This window comes from Magnolia sinica, chromosome 17, assembly GCF_029962835.1.
Source record: "Magnolia sinica isolate HGM2019 chromosome 17, MsV1, whole genome shotgun sequence".
In the NCBI taxonomy this organism is placed as follows: Eukaryota; Viridiplantae; Streptophyta; class Magnoliopsida; order Magnoliales; family Magnoliaceae; genus Magnolia; species Magnolia sinica.
The window spans coordinates 17,930,201-17,953,908 of NC_080589.1; the positions used below are offsets into that span (position 1 = coordinate 17,930,201).

Here is a 23,708-nt window from a genome sequence, read left to right on the forward strand (position 1 = left end):
GCACCCATACACCAGGTTCCGATCCTGGGATGCTACAAGGAGGATTTATAGTCATTAGTCTGATTCGTAGTGAGTGAAACCACAAGCATAACCCACGAACAATAACCACAAGAACACCATCACAAAATCCACTATGATCAAAAACTTTTAAGTACAATGCGTCTGAAAGGAAATACAAGATAATGCAAATAACGGAAACTCCAAAAGCTCGACTGCACGCTCCAACTCTGACGAGGCTACGGCTGCGTCCTGGCGTCACCTGCACGCATCAATCGTGCATAAGCTTATAGAAAGCTTAGAGGGTGGTGTAAGTGTGTGCGCAATATAAGCGTGCTCAGAATGTAAGGTCAGAGTAATGTGGAATCATGGTGATGAGTACATGAATGCAATCAGCCGTACCAAGGCTATGCGGTGCAAGATATGAATGCTATCGGCCATAACACGGCCATGCGATGCGAGATGCAACTCAAGCATGTCAATCCTCATCATATATCAGTACAGTTCTCATTCTGGATAATCACTGGGGTTTAGTACACTCCAAGTGGCACTGCCGCTCTCCTAGCCGCACAGTCCAAGTGAGCGTAAGAAACCTCACTATCCGCCTGGCCAATAGTCTGTCAATACCTATCCGGCATGTCGATAGCGGACCCATTCATGAGCTGGTCAAACTCAGCCTAGTATTGCTCCCTACCCTCGGGCGAGTAAGGCCACACTCCTTTCCAACCAACCACGACATAGTGGGAGACGCGGCCTCGATATTCGGCCCTCGTGCGCTCATATATCCACTCGGTCTCAATGTTGGAATTATCCTCTGGTACCATCGGGTTTAAGGATTTTCACCCAGGGACATCTATGACGCCCCGATGCTTAATAACAATATTTTCGATATCCAATCCAGTCACCCACGATGTGTTTGTGGAAGCTATGACCCTGATGTCACTAGGGCATACAATAATCACAATCACACAAATGCAAGTGCATGAATCATACTATCAGATATGCAACAATCCTATGCATACCGCGCGCTCTTGTAGGGCAACTCCACCTATTAGGGAGTCCATAAACAATCTACCCGAAGGCATGTGCAATAATCAGTCAATCCTCACAATATTAGGCATACATATGATACGCATGATCATGAATTATGGATCTATACTAAGCATGTTATGTGGTGATGAGCTCTGATCAAAATGAAGATGGGCCTAGACGGCCTACACACTGCAAGTATGGGTCTATTAATGGTCCTTATGGAGAGTGATAATGCGGACATTTAACCAACATCATCCTTACAATGTGGACATCAAACCATCATTGCTCCCAAGGTATAGCCCGCCATAAAATCAACACATATACTATGGTGGAATTACACTACAATGGGCCTTAGGTACATCCTATTGGGCCTTGACCCATGGGCCCCCAGTACAATAAATGGGCCCCATACATGGGTCTCGTATATATATCAAGGTGTGCCTCAATGACGAGCCAGAAATGAATCAAGATGGGCCTAGTCACATGGGCCTTGCATACATCATAATGGGCCTCATACAAGTCAAGGTAGGCCTCAACAATGGGCCTTAAACGAATCAAGGTAGACCTCACATAAGATGGACAGCGTGGATATAAAACATATGGACGGCATTGATGAAATACATGTACATGGTGGAGTTACTCACATATCATGGTGAGCCATCGTTCCATCTGGATGGTGGAACAGGATCACATACATTAGCTGTGGGTCCCATGCACGTGGCCCACCCTTCGTATATATACATACTGTAATATACTATAATATAATATATTATAATATAATAAATACATAAATCACCAAGGACCACTATAATTTTTATTCGTCATCTAACTGTTGATACGTCACAGGGATCCAGGGGCCCACCGTAATATTTATTTTTCCATCCAACCCTTTGATAAGGTAGTCGAAAGGCACGAAAGATCACCAAAATATAGTGGTTAAAAAAGAGAAAGCCAAAGAGTAGTGATCAATTAGAAGTTATGGAGAAGAAGCTCAAGAGGCAATTTCATTTTAGAAAAAAAAAAAAAAAAAACACTTTTAGGTCTACAAAATTAAGTTTTTAAGAAGGGGTGTCATTTAGATCTCCTAATAGACTTCAGATTTATTTAGAGGAAAAAACCCTTTAAAATTTGTGAGAAACACAAGTTTCAACTTTTTTTTTAAAAAAACTTAATAAATTGATTTTTAAACTTTCAAACCTGATTAAGGAATTTTCCTACGATGGAACAAAAATAAGTTTTTTAAGAGCTAAACTAAACATGTTACCATCCATCTTTAATTGCCTCTCATGTGCCAGATATGCCAATGTGCCAAATGTGCTAATGTGCTACATGTGTCATTGTCTATCCCTGGTCACTGCCTCACATGAGCCCTTATGGGACATTTATATGTTAATGTGTCACATGTGCCACCATCCATCTTCTCTTATGCTCCCCACACACAATTCACATGTGTAAAGCATCTAATATGTGATAACATGCCCCATGAGCTACCATCAATCTTCTCTTGCACCCCACATGTGAAAAATATCCTGCATGTGCTTATGTGCCACATGTACCACCATCTGTCTTCTCTTTTGCCTCACATGTGCAAAGCAATTTCCATGTGACAATGTGTTACACGTGCCTTCGTCCATCTTCAATTGCTCCATATATGTCATATTTGCACTAGTGTTACCCTCTAACTCTAAGTGACCACATGTGTTTAATGTGCCAATGTCTTTTTGTGTCACATGTGCTACCATATAAGTTCAACCAGCTCAGGATGCCACAATTTAGCTTCAAGTGCCCTTCATATGCATGTCACATTTGTAGCTGCCTATTTTCTAGCATCCCATACATGCCGATAACTACGAAGAATTTTTTATCATCATGCAAAAGAAAAAAAAAAGAAAAAAGAAAATAGAACAACAATTTCTAAAAGAAAATCTGTTGAAAAATAAGCAAGAAATTAAAAGCTATGTTTCCTTCCCACGGTTCCTCGAGGAAGACTATTATTTCCATTTCCATACTTTTCAAAAATCCAAATAGGCCCTTAAAAAAAGTTCTCACTAACTCTTTTTATGTAGTATAGATAAGGGTGTACAAAAATAATGTAAAAATTACAATTTAATCAGCACTTTTCTAAAAGGGACTTTTACAGCAAAAATTCTTCCAAAATTAACGTTTTACAAATAATGCTTCAATGATTAAAAATTACGTAGAGGTGCCTTTTAAGGAAAGAAATTATAAAAACTGCTCTCATCTAATTTTTCTTTAAGAATTAGTGAAATTCACTCATGTGGTATGTGTATGACATCTAAGCTATCCAACATATGCACCCTACCATGATAATTGTATGAACCAAAAATTAAGCTAATCAAATCATCAGATAAGTTACATTTGAATTTGGATGTTTTGAGTGGTGTATAATATTTTTTATGGATTGGTCCACCTTGTTATTGGATCCCCAATATTTTTGGTTCGCCTAATAAGCATGTTGGTGTGCACCAGTTGGAGGGGTTGGATGCGAGATACATATATGTGGGTCCAACAATTTCGGATTCTCCATCTTGTAAAGAAAAGAAAAAAAAGAGAGAGAGGAAAGTAATTGAATTTCTCCTTTTAAAAAGCATTGCCATGTAATGCGGGTAAGGGTCATGATTATGGAGAAGGAAAGTATATTGCACCTTCTCCGCTCATACCCATGTAAGGTTTCTACTTATGGGATTCATATTTGTTTGGATTTAAGCTTTAAATCATAACTTCTAACTCAAAGTAAAACAAATAAATAATATATCCTAAGGGGTGTATGAGAAGGGAATGTAACAATGCAATAAAGAAAATATATAAAGAAACATAGAAATGTGCCATTAGATTGACTAGTGGCCTAGAGACACGAGTGAAGGAATAATAGCCTTGATACTCCTTTGTAGTAAGAGAATGATTGGAGCACTTAGAATCCCTACTTTGTAATGTTAGCAAGAAGGAAGAACTTCAATGCTCTTCTTCATAATGAGAGAAGATGATTGTAGCTCTTCAGGCCCTTCCTTACTCTAGGTCTCTCTGACAAGGGAGTTTTCCAAAGGATACAATGTAATTATGACTGTGGAGATGCTACAGGTATAGCTATAGCTTATAAAAAAGTGACATGAGATGGAACCAATGAGGGATCTAAAAGAGAGGAAGAGAAGCTTCCGACGTAAGGGAGAGTGTGGAAAGGTGACGAAGAAGAACACCGTCTCATCTACATGATACGAACCTTGAATTCATAAGATGTAATGGCTCTTGAATCCACAAGAGATAAGGAAATTAGAAAATATTTTATTGAAGTTTGTCTCTCAAATGAGATTACAAGTATTTAAATATAAAAAATGAAACCCTAATTAAGAGTCCTAATACAAATAAGTTGAAAATTTTCCATCATAGTAAAACTTACTAAAAATAAAAAGTCTTAATCTAATTATGCAGGATGATTCTTGATATGATAAGCAGTAAATTCTTAGAAGATACTATGTACTAAAACTTTAAGATGAGAGAGATACATATAATTTAAAATTTACTAAAAATAGTATATAAAAAAATGGGTATTTTGGATAGGAATGAGTCATTTTCTCGTGAAACAAAGTGACATGACTCGCTTAGAGTTGGTTGGCTCCAGATGGCCTGTTCTAGTCAAAATTCATAGGTTGTGTGTCCTATTACTCATCCTGAATCAAAAGTTATGGTCGTTTTACGATTCACACTTTGAACGGTTATTTTTCTTAGCCCAGTTACATTATGCTTCATGTAAGACTAGGCCCAGATCTAATTGATTACATATGCGGCCCACTCTGCATCAGCTTCTCACCAATTTTTAAGGATGGGTGGAAATGAGAGAGGATGACCTTTTTATAATTGAGGTGGACGACAGGAAAGCAAGAAAATAGAAATAAATTCTAATAAATTGAAATTGATTAATTGATTGAAATAAAATGAGTTCACAACCCTTTAAATAGAGATACCAAGCAATGAGAAAGAAATCAGAATCAAACTACAACTAAGACTCCTAGAATTCACGACTTACTATAAATAGTAAACTTACTATTTATAGACGATCGTGATGTCTACTAGTGCGTAAGTTTTTTGGTTAAAAATAGTAAGTGTCCTATTTGGCTTCAAACCGTTCTGCTAATTATTCTAAGCTCTTTCACGTTGGGCGCAACTCCTAAAGCCCGATGGATGAAGAGTTATAATCAAACTAAAACTTACTATTTATAGTAAAAACGGAATTAAAATAAGGAAATGACCATCGATCCGGAGGTATTTTGCAATTCCGGGCTGGGCATCCCGGCGTAGAGGGGTTGGTTGGCTAAAGTAGCTCGTTCTATCCCAAAATCATATATTTTACGTCAGATAACTTATGGTCGTTTTACGATTCACACTTTGAACGGTTATTTTTCTTAGACCAGTTACATTATGCTCCATGTAAGACTAGGCCCAGATCTAATTGATTACATATGCGGCCCACTCTACATCAGCTTCTCACCAATTTTTAAGGATGAGTGGAAATGAGAGAGGATAGCCTTTTTATAATTGAGGTGGACGACATTTGATTATTTATGACATTGTCTCTTTGAGTAGTTAAGGTAGTGCACTTGGTAATTTGGAAGTTTCCTAATGGTGAGAGTGAAAAACAGTTCCTTTTTTTTCTTGTTTTTTTTAAACAAAATGCAATGAGAACATAACAGGGATGGTAAGTATGACATGGGTAATAGAGGGGAAAAGAAAATACACAAAAAATATTTCTATTAACTCCTAAATACACTTAGACATGTAACATTCTCTCATTGAGTAATTAGGATTGTAGGTTTGGTAATTTGAGAGTTTCATAAGGGTGTGGACCCAAAATGATTTTCTTTTTTGCTTTTCTAGAGGATGGTAAAGAAATTTGAACAAAGCCAGGATGGTATAAATATGACAAGAGTACTAGATGGGAAAAGAAAATGATGTTATAATGAAGTTGCTTTCAAAGTAGATATCTAGGGCGTGTTTGGTCCATGGTATTGAATTGCATTAGATAGGATTCACATATTTATTGCATAATAATTGCATGTCTAGAAATATCATGGTATTTTAGCCATCCAATCTCATGTTTGGGATAAAATTCTTGCTACAAGAAAACACTAGATTCAAAGTAGATATCTAGGGCATGTTTGGTCCGTGGTATTGAATTGCATTAGATAGGATTCACATATTTATTGCATAATAATTGCATGTCTAGAAATACCATGGTATTTGAGCCATCCAATCTCATATTTGGGATAAAATTCTTACTATGGGAAAACACCGGATTAAGCAAAATCATGTTTGGGGGATTATGGAATTGTAATTAACAAACCAAATTCACAACGGATGTCGTTCACCTGGACACATATATATAACCAGAATGTCACATGTAAATGGTGTATGTGGATGGACGGCATGGATAAACATATGCACAATGTGGGGCCCATATGTGTAGTAGATTTCAAAATCCATGAAAATCCTGCATGAGACCAAATGCCATTTCATGAGACCAAATGCTATTCCATCCCACCTAATCCAAACCTTTCTCATCTTCCCCAAATGAAGGATGGAAATTACAAGGTACAAAATGTAATTTTATCCCACATAATCCCATCTAATATCCTGCGCCAAATGCCCCCCTAATTTACGGGCATAAATCTATTTTTTGTGACCCATCATTGACTCCGGAAGGCTCCCACGGTCGACATATCAACACAAGTTTTCGATTTATGCACTTTATTGTTTTAGTTGAACGAGTTTGTAGATGCTAATCTAAGGTTATCTAATGGCTAGAATCCTTGTGAGAAGTAGGCCGTACTGATCTAACTCTATCAAATGTCTTCAGTGACCTTATGGTCAGGTGAGGTGTTTACACCTAACCATTGATTGATGGATAGGACCATCAGATCAAAGAGACTTTTACAAGGATGAGAAACCAAAGGTGGGCCCAACATGATGGATAATTGGATCTTCTCTGTTGTTAAATAACTGATATGAACAATCCATTTTACTAGCCATTGATTGGATGGTTACAATAATGATTCAGAGTGATCTTTTGTGTGAGATGTTTACTTAAAATATGATCAGCACCACATGATGGATGGTCCAAGCTAGTGATCAGACCTCTACTAAAAATCTAAAATTAACATGAGCCATTCGTCTTAACCATTGATTGGATAGCTAGGATCATATGATTAAAGTGACTTTTAAGAGGAACTAACTAATGGATTTTAATCTTCAACATAGTGAAAATTAAAGTCTTTTTGTTTTTGAAAAAAAATAAATCCAATTTCAATAACTACATGGTCCTGTCTAAATTAGCCCATGTCTCTAAAAAATACAAAAAAAAAAATAAATCTGATTTTAAATTCAATTATTTTGTAGTAGAAATTCCGTAAATCCATGTTGTTGCCAATATCTCACCACTAGGAGTCTCTTCCCAATATGTTTCAGGTAGAGCTGGGCACGGGATGACTCGACTCGTCCAATTTGATCCGAATTGAGTGGGTGAGTTGATCTGAATCAAGTTGACTTCGTTCAATTCAAACTCAAACCGAGTTGAGTTGGAGTCACCCAGTAACTCGACTCAAACTGAAATCCAACCTAGTACTGACTTGACTCGATCCAAAACTCGACTCACACACACACACACACACACACAGAGATATGACATTTCAGATCTAAGATGATGTGGAGCTGATGGAGAGGCTGCAATTATGGCAAGTGAATCTAGGCTTTGAGTGGTGATTTCAACCTGTGAATACCTGCTGCACCCACCTTGACTCGGTGTCGACTTGACCTGACTCGGTACTTGTGACCGGGTCGGACTCGGTCCGGATTAGTACTCCAGGCTAGACCCGGACTCAAATTAGATAAAGCATGCTCGACACGGTACTGAATTGGTTTGAGTTCGAGTCAGGCCTGTTTCAAAACCGGATCAAGTCGAGTCAGCCCTGAATAGGTCCAACTCGACTTGATGCCCAGCTGTAGTTTCAGGTAAAAAGAGATTGAGAACAACCGTCAACCTGAGCCGTCCAAACGGGTGCACATGTAGGTGTGTCCCACCTCTGTCTCCGTCTCTCTATGCTTTGTGGTGACACCCAAAGGGGACTTGCCGTCCAGGCTCTCTAACTCGAATCTATGCTACTCCTAAGATAAAACAAATAACTAGAACACATAGCTCACTCATGATCCTCATCATTGAAATCGTGAACCACTCGAAGATTGACAGTGAAGATGGGTGTGGCCCAAAAAAAGCCTGCATCAGAAAATCCCACAGATTTGAAGATCTGGGCCACTTAGATCAATGGTTTGGATTACTAAATCAATGCTCCTCTTTTTGTAACTTAAAAACAATGATATATATTAGGATTTCTAACTAGTTTGAGCCACAGGAAAAGAGATGAACGTTCACAAGCAACATCGAATGTCATCCTTCATATACAACTTTTTCATTTTCCACAAATGTGTCACTTCAGTGGAATATCCAGAGCCGTGATGTGGGTGGGCCAGATGATAAAGATCACCTAAAGAGTTGAAAACTCCACTCATTAGGTGGTCCACACACGTGCATTAGGTCATACCATCGGTTCTTCATTGAAAAAGGTGGTTTCGGGACATAATAGCTGCCGCAAGCATACTCTTCCTTTTCTTCTTCTTCTTCTTCTTCTTCTTCTTCTCTCTCTCTCTCTCTCTCTCTCTCTCTCTCATCCAACTAGGCCTAGTAATGAGCTGGGCCTGGGTCTAGATTATGAAGTGGAGTCAGGTACTTCGGCTAGCCCTGATCTAAATTTTACTTTTTTCTGGGCCCACGCCCAACCCATTTCCCACTGGGATTTAGTAGTGATCCCTCCAGTATGGTTCCCAACATGATTTATCCCAACATGATTTATGTGCTATGTCCGTGCTATCCATCCATTTTCCAGCTCGTTTTATTGCATGAGCCCAAAAAATGATCCGGATCTAAATCTAAGGTGGACCACACCAGAGGAAACATTGATGATTGAATGCTCACTATTAAAAATTTCTTAGGGCCACAAAAGTTTTGGATCATGCTGATTTGCACATCTTTTTAGGTGAGCACCCTTGTCTAACTTTGCACATGTGTCATGGGCACAAAATCCGAACCATCCACGTGATGCGGCACCCCCGGAAGCTCCCAGACTAACTTTCAGCTTGATCCAAAACTCTATTGGGCCATAGTAAAGAGAAAGGAAAATCAAGAGAGGTAATTGGTTCCTTTTGCTATGGCCTGCCAGAAATTTGGATGAGGCTGAAAGTTGGGCCAAACACGTGTCAAAAAGTGCTCACGAATTCTTATGAGAATCAGTTCCTGGGTGAGCATTTCACCATACATACACGTGTGGTCCAGCCGATGAGCGGATGGAGCTGATTTGTTGCATAAGGTGATTCTCATTGTGGGGAAAACCCATTGGACGAATTGGATGTGTCACATAAATGATACAGAGGAAGTTATCTGCTTGAGGGTAACTTCTGTCCAACAGATTGGATGTGAGCATTTCTGACATTTCTGCCTCTTAATTTCGTTTTTAATTATTATTATTTTTTTAAAATTTAATGATAATTATATGGGGAGATGGTTTTGTACAAATCAGGTCATCCACATACAAGGATATTACATAGATTGGGTTATTTTTTGGTGATATGAACCATGATCTGATAAGCGACCCATATGATGGTGGTCACCTTGAAACTTTTCTTAGTTTGAAAGATCCAAAACTTTTGATCAATGGCCCAAAAATAACTGCTAAGAAATCCACATTCAAAAGAAAATTGCTAAATGATGAAATTTTTTTATAGCGTAGGCCCTACTACTGTTGACTAGAGCTGTACGTGAGTTGAGTCTAATCGAGCTTGGCCCAGCTTGGCTCAGCTTGGCTTGGTCAAGAACTCGGCTCAACTCGATCATTGAGCCTAATTGGCCAGCTCAGCTCAGCTCGGTCAGGGCCTTGGGCTAACTTGAACCGAGTTCGAGTTCCAGCGAGTTGAGTCCGAGTTTAGTTTTTAGAGTTTTTAATATATATATATATATATATATATATATATATATATATATATATATATATATAGGAAAACGCTCACTTGCGAATCGTACGCACTACGTACGAACTTTTGTGCGAACCCATCCTCCGTGATGTGGATCCAAAATCTGACCCGTTCATGTGAAGCCGCACCTCGTGAAACCCCCCGGGTTCAAGTTTTACTTTGATCTAACACTTTAATAGGCCATGAAAAATTAAAAGAAGTTTACTCCCTTGATTTGCATTGCTCTTTGCTAAGGCCCACCAGAATTTTAGATCAGGATGAAAATTTGTCACATGAGATTTCATGGGATTCCGCATCACATGGACCGTTCAGATTAGACATCCATGGCACGTGTGCAAAAGTGCGCACGTGCGTAGGTGCGGGGAGCATATATATATATATATATATAAATAATATATCATATATATATATATATATATATATATATATATAAAATATTTATATTAAGTGAACTTGATATGAGTTAAGTCGATCTTGGTCTAGCTAGTACTCAACTTAAAATTTTTTCGAGCTCAAAAAAATCAGCTAGTGTTGAGTTGAGCATTTCCAAGTCGAGCATTGAGCCGGTATTTGTGTTTTCCTTTATACATGCCTGTGTGTAACGTTGTGAATGGATTAGATGACAAATAAACATCAATGTGGGCCCAAGGAATAAAACAGCTTTCAGTGGTGGACATTTCATAGACCGCTGTTTCCTATGGTATGGTCCACCTGAGCTTTGGATCTGCTTCATTTTCGGGCTCATGCCCTAATATGTTTTAGTAGATCTGATGGACAGCGGGATAAGTCACATACATTACAGTGGGACCACTATTTTAAATAAACCCTTCTCGGCAGGAAGAATTTCGTATCCTTTCAAACATATGTTGCATGTAAGGATTTGTAAAATCAAACACCCCCTTTCCAAAATTCAGACCATCCAAATTGTTAATTCAATTATAGATGGATTAAACAAAACTCACACCCCCTTCCAATTTGGAGCGGTCACTATTTTATTTTTTAACCATCCATTTCATAATCATCAACTGGATGGTTAGAATCAATTGATGAATGTAATTATTAGTAAATATATGCTCCATCCAAAACTTGCCCCACATTTTGGACGGTCATGGATTCAAAACCATGCTCCCACTTGTTACTAATTATAATAAAAAAGCAATACAGCCAGAGCTCTCTCACTGAAAGCAGATTAAAATCCTAAATGGCTAGCAATCATCAAATCAAATTCTCTCTGGGTTAAGATTCTCACAAGCATGCACAAGGCAGCTCAGGTACACTCCACACATCCTACCAGCACAGCACATCGGTATGAGATCCAATCCATTCATCAGAGGGTAACACTGTATATGTTCTTGCCCACAGATCAAATTGGAATAGTCAGGTGGGCCACAGTTTATGAAATAAATACACAGCTGAAAAAAAACTTGGCTGAACCGTTTTTTACCCGTCCAAATCTTCTAAAATTGTGGTCCACCTGCTGAACGGACCAGATTTCTTTTCACTGAATCATGCTTCTAAAACTCACTGATTCGAGTCGAAACATGGCTTAGTCAATTAGACATGATAGCGACCTGAGTGACTGCAAAATCGCCATAATTTTTATTTATGCTATATCAACTACTTCAAATATCTATAATTTATTATTATTATTTTAAATATCAACTCCAGTCAACTAAAAACTTGCCTGAGTCTTCGAGTCGGATACTCGGCTGAACATCGAGTTGAGTTGAATCGAGTTTTTCGGTTTTTAAACAATGCATGCAAGAACATATAGTCAAATGCAACATCTACATGTGTGTGGGCTTAGTAAAGCACCTGAACATATGGTTTCTTTCCACGAATGGACTACACAAACCCTTGGCTACCTAGAAGACCCAAGCAACATAATTCCCAGACCTTCAATGTACATGTGGCCTGCCTGAAGTGTGGAGTGAACCTGAGTTTTTGCCTGACACGCATACACAATGGGGCCCACCTGATGAGTGGCATAGATATTGCACACGTGGCATGGGCTTGCGCAAAGAACTCAGCTTCTGGACATTGTCTCTATCCCACAACTACATTTTCTTACAATTTCTTTCTTGCAGATTTATAACAAATGACTAATGCAATTGGTGTTTAAGATGATGAATGCCCAAAAACTGCATTTTAATTTGCACCGCGCCTGATACTTTCTAAGAGATGCTCAATTCTGTATTTCATGATGGGCTGACCATGCTGGGTCCTCTTGAACATCTTCCCTCTCAGCTCCTTCCGCTGTGCTTCGGCCTTTTCCCTCTCTTCCCTCTTTGCTTGAATGATGGCTTCTCTTTCCACCCTTGCATTCTCTTCCTCCTCGCGCTTCTTTTCATACTCTTTTCGCAAACCCTGCAGACTGTTCTTGTTCTTTTTCTGCTTCTTCATCACCATTTTTCTATCATTTGGAGCTTCATTATTTTCACCATCCTGTCACAGCATTCCGAAATGAGTTGTAATGGTCCACTTTCATTGAAAGGATAGGATCATACATTACAAGATAGTAAACCTATAATACATGCATGTAGAGGGAGTGATTCTCTACCGCGTTGTTTCTCACCATCTGTATGTAGTTGAAAAAACCTATAAAGCATGCATGTAAATGAGACGCATGCATGACTTCCCATGGTAGCATGCAAAAAGTGCACTCCTTTGTAATTTATTGATAGAAAAAGATTTTTTTAAGAGAGAGAGAGAGAGAGAGAGAGAGAGAGATGCCCCAGTCCTCTAAGAGCACTATTAGTTACAGTGATCCTAGTTGCACGGGCCCACTTGGAGAGTCCAATTCATTGATCCAGCCTGTTAATTAGGTCCAGTACGCATTTCATGGACTACAATGCAGACACCACAACTACCCAACAAGTATTAACCATTGATCAATGGCCTTTAATATGGAGAGTCACGATTGTTTACAAACAAAAAAAAGTCCAATCAACAATTTGATCCATCTATTTGTAAGGGCCCATGATGGACTGCTTATGACTCTAAAGGATAGAATCACTTCTGTTAGGAAATCACAACCATCCCATTCATAGCTTGGAAAAAAGATGGCTATAGAAAATAAAGCCAAATCAAGGTTGTATTAGATCATCAGATCAGTGGGATTTTTGCAAAGCAGTCCATGAAATGTGTTCTAGAGTTAATAGACAGTTCAGGTCAATCGGTTGGACTGTCTAAGTGGGCCAATGCAACTATAAGAGCACCAGAGCATTGCACAAGACAATGCTCATTTTTATTGTCATGAAAAACACCCATGATTTCTCTCCTTGTTCTCTTTCCTCCACAAATGATCAGGTGTAAAATACCGTTAAAGACAATGGTGTGAGTTCAGAGCCGCATGATCTTTGTTTAATGGCTGTGATAATCTTTCACACTGCATTTCAATGTGAACATTTCACACCCGATAATTCTGCTTTCCTTCTTGCTGAACAGTTGAATCTAAGTTGCTTTTTGCTGCCCAATATAAGCTAAAAGGAAGGGAGGCTCATTAACCTTGCTAAATGCTTGCTCATTTCCAGCATCTCCACCACACATAGCATAATTACTAGGGCAGTAGGAACCATTGTTCTAATGGGCCAACAGATGGACCACAGTGATTTTGACATCCTGCCCATCCGAATGGTGTAACTTTCACCTATTATAAGTAGCCCATCAATGCTCAGTTCTCTCAACATATATTTTCTTGACGCTAGTCAACAGGAAAGATTATGTGATTTTTTTCATGTAATGGCCCCCTCAAAATCATTACCCAAGAGATTGATGGTTACGATTGCCCTAGAAGTGTGCTATATGCATGGCTGATATGTGCCATCCTCCTAGAAAACCTCCATACAGTACTGAATACGTCCATTCTCTAAACTAGAAACAAGTAAAAAAGCAATTGCACCTCGGAATGCTGTGCAGCAGTTTGAAGAATATTCTGCGACTTGTTTGGTTGCTTCAGTGTCTTCTTGTACTTGTTTATACACTTGGCATTTTTGTAGAACTCCCTCTTCTTTTCTGAAATCCCAGAGAATCTTAGTCATGACAATAATGTAAAGTGGAAAAGGAAAAAATAGAATAGAATATAATAAAATCTTACAAACCTTACCTAGTATCCTATGCACAAAGGGAGATTTGCTAATCCTACACGCATGTATATAAAGCATCTCACCAACATACCAACATGAACCATTGCAGCACACAGGTACAATACAAGATCCACGCCATTCATCAGGTGAAACCCACCATCTGGATGCCCTGGCCAGAAACCAAGCTGGTTCACTCATCATGTCAGCCACAATGTTTGAAACAAATAGATGATTTAGAAAAACTACGCCATGCTTATTTTATGCATCCATTGATTTCATATATTGTCACCCACCTGATCAGTGAACCAGCCTAATTTTATGCCAGAGAATCTACATGGTGTGAACCACCAAATAGACTGGTTAGATCTTGTGCCCGCTTGCCAAATTGGCACACATGATGACATGTTGCAGTGGTCATAATGCATGGATTGAGCAAACTATCACAAGCATTCAAACATTGGCACGTGGGTTAAAAAAAAGAAGAAGAAGAAGAAGAAGAAGAGGAGTTTCCAACATAGTAATTCATGGATTACCCTACTAAAATAATAAGAGAGCTTTTTTTTTTTGAATGGTAACATAACTTTTATTAAACCAAACCAAAGGAGAAAAAGAGGGTGCAGAAAGGGGATGGTACGGAGCCAACCCCAGTCAGCAAACACAAAATTTCAATAATAAACTACTCAAGAAGTCTTCCCTCTTACATAACATGGGGCCCTCTGCCCAACAGAACATATGGCCCTTAGTGTTAGTGCACTGATTTGAGCACCTTGTTTGTCAATCGCGTGAGTCATTGTGTTGGAGAGTCGGTTGAGCCCTCGGAAGCTGAAGACTGAAGACCGAAGACACAAGTGAAGGTGGAGCATTAAGCAGTAAAGAACATGTATACGAGATGCCTTGATTACCTTAACCCTTGACCCAAAATAACCTAAACCTCTAGATGATCTTAAGCTTAATAAGTAAACCCTTTATTGATAATCCCTTTAGCCTTAGGAGCCTCAATTGAACATTCTTAGATAGGCTTTAGAGGTCTTGAGTTCCTGGAAAAACTGCACACTTTCAGCAACCTTCAGTCCCACCGAACCCACCTTTTGTCCCACCGAAATCGGCTAAAACAGTTCAGCGTGCTTGGACAGAAATCAGGTAATTCAACTGCAGCTGAATACCACATTCGGTCTGACCAAAGACCACATTCGGTGCGGCTGAAAGTGCCAAAATCTGTCCAGCGGCTTTCCTGTCTAATATGATACGACTGAAGTTCTATTTGGTGGGACCGAAGACTAGCCGTTTCTACCTATTGGAATCGATTCCTTTATATAGATCATCTGGTCTTCAAGCATTTTGATGGATTTTTAGTGCAATAGAAGCTTAGGTAAATCCCCACTCATATCCCACACCCTAAGCCTCAAATCCCATGAGATTTGATTCATCTTATTGAGCTTTACCACTCTAATGAGGATTGTTATCAAATGAGATCACATATGCGCATATTGTTGATCAAATCACATATGCCATGATGGCATATGCGATCCTAGCAAGTATGCCATCGCATACTTTTATATGCGATAAATATGCGATCGCATATGCGAGTATGCGATCATATGCGATCGCATATTTCCCAATAGCCAAGAGCGGAAGATTTTTATTTTTTCAAATTGGAGAGCTTTTGCCTATAATTAGGCACTCATATCCCCTCCATTTTCACTATTCTTTACTCCACAGCTCTAAATCTCTTACACTTTCTCTCTTACACCTCTTTCTTTCTTACTCCAATCTCTCTACAATTATTTCAATTATGTTTATTTTTTGTATTTTATAAATTGTGCTTACTTTTTGTAAATTAAGTTGTAAGTTATAACTCGTAAGTTGTTTCAAGTTATCCATTTATCATTAAAATTTATTTGTTCGAAGTTTATAATAATTAGTTATCTTTTAATGTAGCTTGTTGATTGTTTTGTTAAAATTTATATAATATAATATAAGTAATTAAATATATCACTTAATGAAACACTCAAACTATAATGAAATAAGTAAAATAACCCAATCCAATCATGTGTACTAATTAGACGAGTTTTTCCCTCCTTTTTTTTTTTTATAGAATTTTTAGAATTTTTTTTTTTGAAAAAAAAATGCCATGACATATGCGATTGTGCGAACAGCATATGCTGATCACATGCAATCGCATATGCGATTTGACAACATTGGCCGCAAATATGAGGTAATATCCTAATCATTGGTTTGTGTAGTTTGAAACTTGATTGTATTTAGAAGGGATCCTAAATTAAATTCTAAATTTGGAATTTTTGCAAAGTTTATCTCCTAGGAATTACTATCTTCCATTAGCTGTAGGAGATTTACCCAACCTCCCATCACCTTGGTCACCGCATTGGAGCATCGCATGCAATGTGTTTGATCTTGGAACTAAAGCATTGGCATCAACGATCGGGGGATCATTTGAGGAGTAAATTTAAGCATGGAAAAGCTTTGAAAAAGCAACTCAAGATCAGCGTATCAACAGGGCTCAATCCAACAAGTGAGTTGTCATTTAGTGAGTCCATACTCCCTTTCGCTAAGTAGGATTGAGGATAAGAGTTTGTGACCCAAACTTGAATAGGTTCTTGTGTAGGGTCGAATTCACCAGACACAAGTGTGTACATATTAGTCTTCGTGGGAGCCTCCGGAAGGAGTAAACGCAGGTCCTTGCACTAGGATCGAGGTTGTTGTTTAGCCGATAGAAAATCAACTTAAGTCTCTTGTGAGAGCCTGCGGCAGGAGTGTACGTTAGGTAGGTCCATGTGTAGGACCACGGTCCTTGTGTAGGGCTGTAAAGGTTAGAGGTGAACTTGATTTAAAACATCTGATAATGAAATCCGGTACACTGATGGGATGAGTGCATTCGTCGGGAATGGAATAGGGAAATCGAACCACCATACATGCTTGTGTTTGGGATTGTTATTTGACTACTTGTTTAATTATATTTATGTGATTAATTGATAAATCATATGCATGCATAATTAAATGAATGTTAGGATTTGAGAATTAGCACACATCCTACACATGCATGTACATTATCATGTTTATATACTAGTTACTTCATAGGAATGTGATTTATAGTTTGTGTGATGGACCCTTGCCTTGGTTTAATTGAAATTTAGTTTCAGCAATGGTGTGTTTAATATGCATAAATTTTAATTAGTCCTAATCACCTCTCCTCTAGAACATAGCCGTCATTCCATAGCCCCGCCAAGCTTCCGCACATATAAACTGCGGGCTCACTACCTCGTGCAATTTCACTTAGCTCTTGCAAAAACCATCTCAGGGAAGGAAGATCTATTGTTAAATAATGATTTTTTCTCACTCTTCATATAGACAACAAGACTGTGCCAAGGAAAGACACCACAACTCTTTTTTTCTTGCTAACCTACATTTCGTTCCAACTTTTAGCCAAGGGGAGAAAAGAAAAAAAGAATCATTCATTGAAGTCGACATCACTCAACTTGTTTCAAAGAGTTCAAGGAAATCACTCTAGATCTTCCCAGAAGAGTGGACAAAGAGATGATCTTTGATGCTTTTAAGGCACATAATACAAACATTAGTTATCATCATCCTCCTCTTTCTCAAGTTATCGAGTATAAGGGTAAGCCCCCCGAAGGAAATCACTACTCGGACCCTTGAAGCTCCAACTATGATTTCTTACTTGCGAAACCAATTCAAGGCGATCGGCAAATTTCTTTCTTTCTTTTTTTTTTTTTTTGGAAGAATATTCTAAGTTTAATGTTGTGCCCACATACTAAAGATGATTGTACAAGACAGGCTAAAATCAATTGACCCCACAATAGAGAATATAAGAGAGAGCGTTAAATATATATGGGAATCACCTTCAAGACTTGGTGTCTATAAGCAAATTTGTTTCTTCCCTCCCTTTGGAAGATTAGTGAAGCTCCACATAGAAGTGTCATCATAGGTCCAGAATTTTTACAGACGATGGCTAAAGGTATGCAAGTGATACTCAAAAGTGCTAGTCTGAATGCCATTTGTTAATGGCCTTAGCTGTTGTTCTTGATCCGTGAAGCAAGATGAGGATGGTTAATGCAGGGGAATTTTCACACTGGGTTGGAGTGGGGTGGCCTGTGGGATGCGGGGACACACTTGAGGTGGGCGGCCCGTGTGAGGTGGGTGGCTCGAGAGAGGTGGGCCCATATGAAGTGGGGCACACAAGGAGGGTTCGGCCGACGTCCTAATCCATGTGATGTGGGGCCTGGGATATGAGATAAAGGGAGTGATTTGCCACTCTCTATTAGTTCGAGCTTTTAGAACAAGTGGCTAATTATCCCGCATCAAACTGGTATCAGAGAGAGAGGTCTTGTGTTCGAGACTCCTCATTGGGGGTGATTAATGCAGGGGCATTTTCGCACCAAGCTCATTGGGGTAGGGGTGGGCGGCCCGCTTGTGTGAAGTGGGCCCCACGAGGAGGGTTCAGCCGATGCCCTAACCCATGGGATGTGGGGCATGGATGAGATAAAGGGATTGATTTGCCACTCTCTATCAGTTCGAGCTTTTAGAGCAAGTGACTAATTGTCCTGTATCAATTGTTAGTTTCATTTTCAAGAAGATTTATTTGCCTGAAAAGGCAATAAAAGAATCAACCAATGTTTGTGCTATGATTAAAAAATTGTACAGTTTGTATGTTGGTAATTGGCCATAACACTAGACATGGAACTTAAACAACCTGAAAGTGGTTTAATCGAATTTGGTTAGTACAATAGAAATGCTAATTCTTCCCTCAAGCTTCAAGGTAGATTTTATTTATTTATTTATTTTATTTATTTTTTATTTTATTTTATTTTATTTTTCTGTTGGTTAGTTATTCATTTCTATAAGTCTTCCAACCTATTTCATAGGTTTTATAAGTGGATGTTCGGTTGCTGGTGAATTTATTCCCTGGTGTTTATTTTTCCCTTGGAAACCCAGCAAAGGGCTAATGTTTTAGGGGACCAGTTGAAACCTGTCTGGTTGAGACCCTTTGGTTTCCTAGGAAAACTTTGAAATCTTTTTGGCTAGCAGGGAGAAGTTAAAAATTAATATTTAAGACATCCATTATACAAGTAGGACACATGTGAGATACATCCAAGCCATTCCTCAAGTGGGTCACATGATACATGGATCATTGTAGTTGGTTTGTAACACCATAAAAGTCCATGGAAAGAAAAAGAAGCACCTGTGAATGGAAACCATGAAAATTTACTTGATGGATGGTCTGGATCAAGGGGCATGGTGGCACGTGCCAATAGACAGTGTCCATCCATGTTGCAATCCACTTGATGGATGGTTTGGATCAAGGAATGTAGTGGCATGTGTCCAGTTCAAAAGTAGCTAAAAATCCAATTCCCTCCCTATCCCTGGGATGCGAATTGCATACTGACACTGCCAATAGTCAGTCACTACTGGACGGTGCTCTGTGGGCCCTAATATGATGTATGTGTTATATCCACTGCCTCCATCCATTTTTCCAGCTCATTTTATGGCATGAGTCCAAAAATGAGGCAGATCCAAATCTCAGGTGGACCACACCACAGGAAAAAAGTGATGATTGAAATCCCACTATTAAAATCTTCTTGGGGGCCACAAATGTTTTGGATCAATATGATATTTGTGTTTTCCGTTAATCCAGCTCCTTGTGACCTAATCAGAAGCTTGGATGGCAAAGAAATATTACAGTGTGCCCTAAAATTTTTTTAATGGCGGGTGTTCAATCACCACTGTTTTCCTGTGTTGTAGTCCACCTGAGATTTGGATCTGCTTCATTTTTAGGCACATGCCCTAAAATAGTGATCCAAAATGGATGAACGGCATGGATAAAACACATACATCATGGTGGGGCCCACAGAGCACCGTCCAGTAGCGTCGTGGTTACTGGATGTTTCACGATCCTATCACTGAGGTTCCACCAAAACCCTGATATCGAACGAACATGAACCAGAACAGGGAAAGAGGATCCTGACCGTATAAAAATGAAGGGATGGGAAAAGAACGGCTTACTAATGAGGTAAGGATTGTAGTCAGTTATATTAGATGAAGAATTGGAGTTGATAAGGGCGTGTATTGAGAAAGGCTGCTTCTTCCTTCTCCTTCTCTTCTTCGATATCGCAGGCGACCCTTCTTCGATTCTTTTACTGTGGTCGCTATCCTTCTGCTGTGGGCGATTCTTCATCTTTCAGAGACAGAGAGAGATTGGAAACCCTATCTGGAGGGAGAAGGATTCGAAACCCTAGCCTGGATAGAGAGAGCGGAACACGTGCAGAAACAACAAAGGGGTTTTCACTCAGCCACTCCGCCCTTCGTTTCCCCCCTGTTTGTACAGAAAAAGTACGATGTTGCCCTTTCTAAAGGAAGCGGACTGGCTGGGGTACCCAACATCAGCTATATGTTATATCCAAACCGTCCATCCATTTTTCGAGATCTTAGTAAGGCTTGTGACGAAAAATAAAACATATCTAACGATCAAGTGGACCACACTGAAAAAAACAGTAGGGGATTGAACATTTGCCATTGAAACCCTTTCGGGGTTCACGGAAGTTTTGGATCAATATAAAATATTTTTTTTTCCATTTTATCCAGGTCTTTGCGACGTTATGAACAGATTGGATGGAAAATAATCGTTATGATGGTCCGAAGAAAATTTTAACGGTGAAAATCATTATCTCGGCTGCTGCTTGTGGTGTGGTCTAGTTTATATTTGGATATGATTCATTCTTTGGATGATACTCTAAAATGATCTCAAAAAATTAATGAACAGTGTGGATATAAATAAACCATTGTGGGACCATGTAACTTTGATCTCCTTTGAACCGTTTGTGCAACTCCGACCTCGAGGAGCTTCAGCGTTCGTCTTCGCACGACACGTACCTACACTATATAGCTGGTGTGTAGTACACCAGCCAATCTGCTTCCGTTTCAAGAGGGGATTGTGTTCCACCATGATGTATTGATTTTATCCACGCCGTTCAACCATTTTTCCAGATCATTTCAATGTACGCACCCAAAAATGAGCCAGATCTAAGCTGAAATGGACCACAAAGTGAAGATTTAAACACACACCATTAGAAACTTCTTGAGGGCCACTTGGGCTTTGATCTACCTTATTTTTTTTTTAAGCTTATACTCTAAAATGATATTGATCATCCACTTAGGCCTTAGAACTACCTTACTTTTCAGCTTATACTCTACAATGATATTGATCATCCACTTAGGCCTCGGAACCACCTTATTTTTTAGCTTATACTCTAAAATTATATGAAAAAATAGATTAATTGTTCATTTGGGCGTTAGATCTACCTTATTTTTGAGCCCATGCTCTAAAATGTTTCGGAATAATATATTGAACGCTAAAAGTAAACTAATACATCAAAGTGGGCCCCATGTAGCCCCTGCGGTGGACTGATTTCTTTCCAGCCGCTTCCCTCTCCGACCAAGAGGAGAAATGATCATGCTCTCAAAGCACTTTTTAATTTATAGTGCTCTTAGTCTATAGTCTATTAGGAAGCCTCTGTTCAACTGAAAGCTGATATTTATGTTTTCCCTTCATCTAGATTTGTGTCACATTAAGAAGAGGTTACATGACAAATAAACCTCACCATAGACCTTGACTAGAAAGGTTTCAACCATAGCTATTCAATCCTCACTGATTTTTGTGGTGTGGTAACTTAAGCTCTGAATGTGCTTCATTTTTTTTTTTTTTTTCATGTTCTAAAATGATTTGAAAAAAATTAATGAAAGGTATGGATCTAACACATGAATTATTGTAGGGCGAGAAAAGTTTCACAAATAGATGTGTTTTGTGAGCTGGTGTAATTGGGATGACATGTTCTGGGGACAAATGATGGCAAAAATTTAGAGTGCCTTCAGCACTCTCGTGGGAAACTGAAATCCTGGATTTGGGTTGAACTTCATGAGGATTTTAATTGGGACATGTACTTCCTTAAAAATAATTAAAAAAAACATACATGGCCAGGAGAGATATACTTGTGCATGGGGTGATATGTAGTCCACAGATATGCCTGTGACAAATTCACTCCGTCGGTCTGTCCAAAAAACCACAATACCATAATAGGATAGGAAACAAAAATCAGGCAAATCCAAAACTCATATGGGCCACATCAAACTAAAAAGCAGAAATGAAAACCTCCACCCTTGAAACCTTCCATCCAAACCGTTCATAGGGTTATTACCACTCATGATAAAATGTAGGCACAAATATTAGCCTGATACAAAACTTTTGTTACCTTCAGGCACTCAATCCCCACTGTTTCATGTTGTATGGCCCACATGAGTTTTGGATCTGTCTCATTTTTAGATTCAAGTCTTACTATTGTCTTGCAAAATAGATGGACGGTGTAAGACCCGTATCGTAGCCCGTACTGTTCTGTAGGCTTCCGAGGTCCTCCCAATCAAATTCCGGCGACTCGCGATCTATAACCGATGTTTGCGCGTGACCCTGAGTTGCTTCTTATCGATCTGAGTCGGCTCAACCCGAGACTTGTATCCTTGTGACCGCGCCGTCGCTGCGGTTCCGATGCCGTGTCTTGCGCGCTAAGGCGATACCCGGGCCAAGAGATGTGGGCCTGTGTTCAGTTCGAGAAAAACACTGTGCATTGCAATCCTAAGAGAATCCATCACATCAAATGTCAAGTACATACAGAATGGTTTAGTTTGAGAAAGTAAAGTTGGAGAGCATTTAAAAAAATGGTGGGTAAAAGGTGGAGTTTATGGTTGTAAATTTCTCGGCATTGCCAGGTAAGACATAAAATTGAGAAATGTGAGCACTATAAGTTATAGGGTGCCACTACTTGCATTATTTTAATTGGACAATCCAATTGATTGATCAAGCTCTAAGAGCAAGGAAACAGTTCTTCTTCTTCTTCCTTTTTATTTATTTATATATTTATTTATTATTATTTTTTGTAGCTACGGAAAAAAAAAAAAAACTCAATGATTTTATGGTGCGTGATTGACGTGGCCTTATTTTCTATAACCATTCTTTTCTTTCTTTCTTTTTTTTTTTCTAAGCAATCCATGATGGGTCCTAACAGATGATGGTTACCTTGAGGCCCTTGCATGAGAGGGCCTTGGAGAGGTCCAGCAAAGGGCTGGTGTGGTCCTTAGCCATGAATGGGAAAATGGCTACACGGGGCTCTTTGGAGTCCATGGGAAATGGGGTGTGTCAGTGGAGGTTGATTTGAGGTGACGGATATGTGAGGTTTTTATAGGGTTTAGCGGGTCATTAAGAGAAATTTATGACTGTGGACTCCACCTTTTATCCAGCGATTTTTATGAAGCAATACAAACTTAACATACGAACTCAGACCTGCTCGTACACGCAACGAATTTGAGGACGAAACTACGCCTCCTCTCCACTGCGTTGCTTTCAGTCCCGTTTCTTTCACCCCTTTCCACTGCGTTGCTTTTACTATTGATTTCACTACCGTTTGGCCCACTAAAGGCTTGTTT

The 23,708-nt window shown here is 39.1% G+C and overlaps 1 protein-coding gene across 1 annotated transcript; it reads right to left on the minus strand.

Annotated features, from left to right (window-relative positions):
* Positions 1-11,737: 11,737 nt before the first annotated feature.
* On the minus strand, positions 11,738-20,554 carry LOC131230830 (rRNA-processing protein FYV7). The gene is made up of 3 exons (XM_058226837.1): positions 20,241-20,554; positions 14,021-14,133; positions 11,738-12,564 (listed from the first exon to the last, which is right to left on the minus strand). Exons 1-3 carry the CDS (start codon positions 20,410-20,412, stop codon positions 12,268-12,270), a joined length of 582 nt encoding a protein of 193 aa, XP_058082820.1. The 5' UTR covers positions 20,413-20,554; the 3' UTR covers positions 11,738-12,267.
* Positions 20,555-23,708: the final 3,154 nt, after the last annotated feature.

Coding starts and splice junctions, on each gene's coding strand:
- LOC131230830 (XM_058226837.1), bottom strand. CDS start 20,412: ATGAAGAATCGCCCACAGCAGAAGGATAGCGACCACAGTAAAAGAATC. Junction 14,134..20,240: donor CTACAATCCTTACCTCATTA/GTAAGCCGTTCT, acceptor CTGGGATTTCAG/AAAAGAAGAGGGAGTTCTAC. Junction 12,565..14,020: donor CTGCTGCACAGCATTCCGAG/GTGCAATTGCTT, acceptor ATGCTGTGACAG/GATGGTGAAAATAATGAAGC.